At 40.9% G+C, this 2,900-nt stretch overlaps 1 protein-coding gene across 1 annotated transcript in view; it reads left to right on the plus strand.

Annotated features, from left to right (window-relative positions):
* The first annotated feature begins 289 nt into the window (after nt 1–289).
* LOC106869542 (uncharacterized) overlaps nt 290–2,900 on the plus strand; it is a 26,100-nt gene continuing 23,489 nt past the window's right edge. The window contains exon 1 of the mRNA XM_052977825.1: nt 290–492. Within this exon, the coding sequence (XP_052833785.1) occupies nt 367–492 (126 nt within the window). The 5' untranslated portion in view covers nt 290–366. The remainder of the gene's footprint in view (nt 493–2,900) is intronic.

Here is a 2,900-nt window from a genome sequence, read left to right on the forward strand (position 1 = left end):
ATATATATATATATATATATATATATATATATATATATATATATATATATATATATATATATAAATATATACATACATATTAATATAATATATATATACATATATATATATGTATACACACACACACATATATTTACATATATACACACACACACACATATATTTACATATATACACACATATATCTACGCGCAACAGTAGTCCGCACCTACGCATATCTCTGCTTGCCAGGTCCAGTGACGTCATCAAGCATCGACTGCTACGAAGTGCAAACTGCGCCTGCGCCCCATCTGTTCTACGCAGCTTCACTTCCGGCCCGATCGACTCCCGCTTCGCTTCATTTGTTGATTGGCAACCAACCGGACCATGTCGGTGTCCTTTTGGCCACTGCTGGCCGCCGCCTTGCTTTCTACGCTGCTCACGTTCGCCGATGGACATGTCCGCTTTGTGTGCCCGAAACCTAAGAGCTTGACTTCGGCTCTTTATCGTCGGGTAAGTCTGTGTACTAAGTGTGTGTGTGTGTGCGTGCGTATGCGCGTGTATGTGTGTGTTTGTGTACGCGCGCGCGTGTATATTGTTTTATCTCTGCGTATATGCTTGTATGTACATATATATATCTGCTATATGCATGCACACACACACACACATATGTGGGTGCGTATGTATGTGTATATACCTGATACTGTGTGTCCGTGTATGTGTGTGTCTATATACACATACATAATTAAAATAGTATATATATATATATATGTATAGATAGGTAAATAGATAGGTAGATAGACAAACAAACAGAAAGGTAGGTAGATAGATAGATATATAGGTAGATAGATAGACAGACAGGTAGATAGACAGATAGATAGATAGATAGCTAGATAGACAGACAGGTAGATACATTTCTTTTATTAGCCACACAGGGCTCAACAAAGATGGGACAAATAGATAGATAGACAAACAGACAAGTAGATAGATAGGTAGATAGATAGATAGATAGATAGACAGACAGATAGATAGATAGATAAATAGATAGATAGTTATGTGCGTTAATATTGTTGATATTGTCATGTACTTTTTATACATCAACAGGTCCACTCCCATGAACAATTCAATCATTTCAAGGCTTTTTAACTGGGACACTATCTTCTCCCTTTTTGAAGTCCAGCAGAGTAAGGAATAATTAGAGAGAGGGGTTTTTGCTTCTATTTCTAGCACAGCCAATGACCAGTTATAGGCTCTGTCGTTCCGCACAATCTGCTCCGTGTGTATATATATATAAGTTGTGGGTATATATATGTTTTGCGTATATGTTTCTGTTTTGTGCGTGTGTGTCTTGTGTATTTATGTGTCTGTGGTGTGTGTATGTATGTCTGTGTTTTGTGTATGTATGTGTGTTGTGTGTGCGTATGTGTTTGTTGTGAGTATGTTTTGTATATGTGTCCGTGTGTGTGTCGTACGTGTGGTTCTTAGGTCAGCTGCGACTGAGCAAGATATATGATCAGAAACAATCCAACCACGACCAGCACGGCTTTTTCTATACCTAAAGGACTATATACTCCCCTGTATGTCCTTTCTTTTGAGAAAGATCTAAAAGCTTTTTTTTATTTTGCTTCTATTTCTAGCACAGCTAAGACCATATAGCGGCTTCCTCTCGATAGTTATACGCAAGCCGCTGTGATGTCCCCGTTGTTATTGTTGTTGTTGTTCTTGTTTAGCCAAGGTCAGCCCTTAATTGAGTAGATCTATGATCAGAGCACTCCATCCGTGACCATCACGCCGTTTTTAGGAACATCTGGAATATCCAGGCTTACAATATCTAGAGATTAACGAGTGATCTATGCGTTGAAATCGTTGTTTTTTTAACCCGCAGGTTAATCGTTGAATGGGTAGATCTGTGATCAAAAGCGTTACACTCGTGACCATCCCGTCTTTCCTTTCTAGTGTTGATGTGGAATGAAGTGTGTCTGTGTTCATGCTGTGGAGCGGAGTGTGGTAGTGTTTACCTAAGACTGTATCATCTAATGTGTCCGTTCCTTTTAAGACGGACGATGTGGTTAAGTTGATCTGAGGGGATTTGGTTTCTATTTCTAGTAAACAGAACGGCCACATAGAGACTGTATTGTTTAGCCCAAGGTCAGCACTGATCGAACAGACTTACGGTCATAAGCGTTCCAAATATGCCAATCCCGTCTCTCTGTCTATCTAGTACTATGTTCCGTATGTCCTTCCTTTTTCAAGACAGTAGGATGTGATTTGAGGGAGGTTTCGTTGCTATTTCTGGACACTAGCTTATTACGTAGAAGCTCTGGTCGTGCATACACTCGATCGAAGACGCTCTGGTCGTGACCATCCTGTCGTGTTAGATTCGCTAGATTTACAATATTGAATATCTTTCTCGTTTTGTTTTTGTTTTTAAGACGGAGATGTGTTCTGGCTGCTATTTCTAGCATGTCAAGAGACCAGATAAAGGCTTGAGTGGAGTGTACTGGTGTTGGATGGTGTGAAGTGGAGTATGAAAGTGTTACTTTGGAGTGTGAGCATGTTATGAAGTGAAGTGTGGAATCATTGGTATGTGTGGAGTGTAGCAGTGTTAGAGTGTTAGTTGTGGAGGCGCAATGGCCCAGTGGTTAGAGCAGCGGACTCACGGTCATAGGATCGTGGTTTCGATTCCCAGACCGGGTGTTGTGAGTGATTATTGAGCGAAAACACCTAAAAGCTCCACGAGGCTCCGGCAGGGGATGGTGGCGAACCCTGCTGTACTCTTTCACCACAACTTTCTCTCACTCTTTCTTCCTTGTTTCTGTTGTACCTGTATTTCAAAGGGCCAGCCTTGTCACACTCTGTGTCACGCTGAATATCCCCCGAGAACTACGTTAAGGATACACGTGTCTGTGGAATGCTCAGCC

This window comes from Octopus bimaculoides, chromosome 29 (genome assembly GCF_001194135.2).
Source record: "Octopus bimaculoides isolate UCB-OBI-ISO-001 chromosome 29, ASM119413v2, whole genome shotgun sequence".
NCBI lineage: Eukaryota > Metazoa > Mollusca > Cephalopoda > Octopoda > Octopodidae > Octopus > Octopus bimaculoides.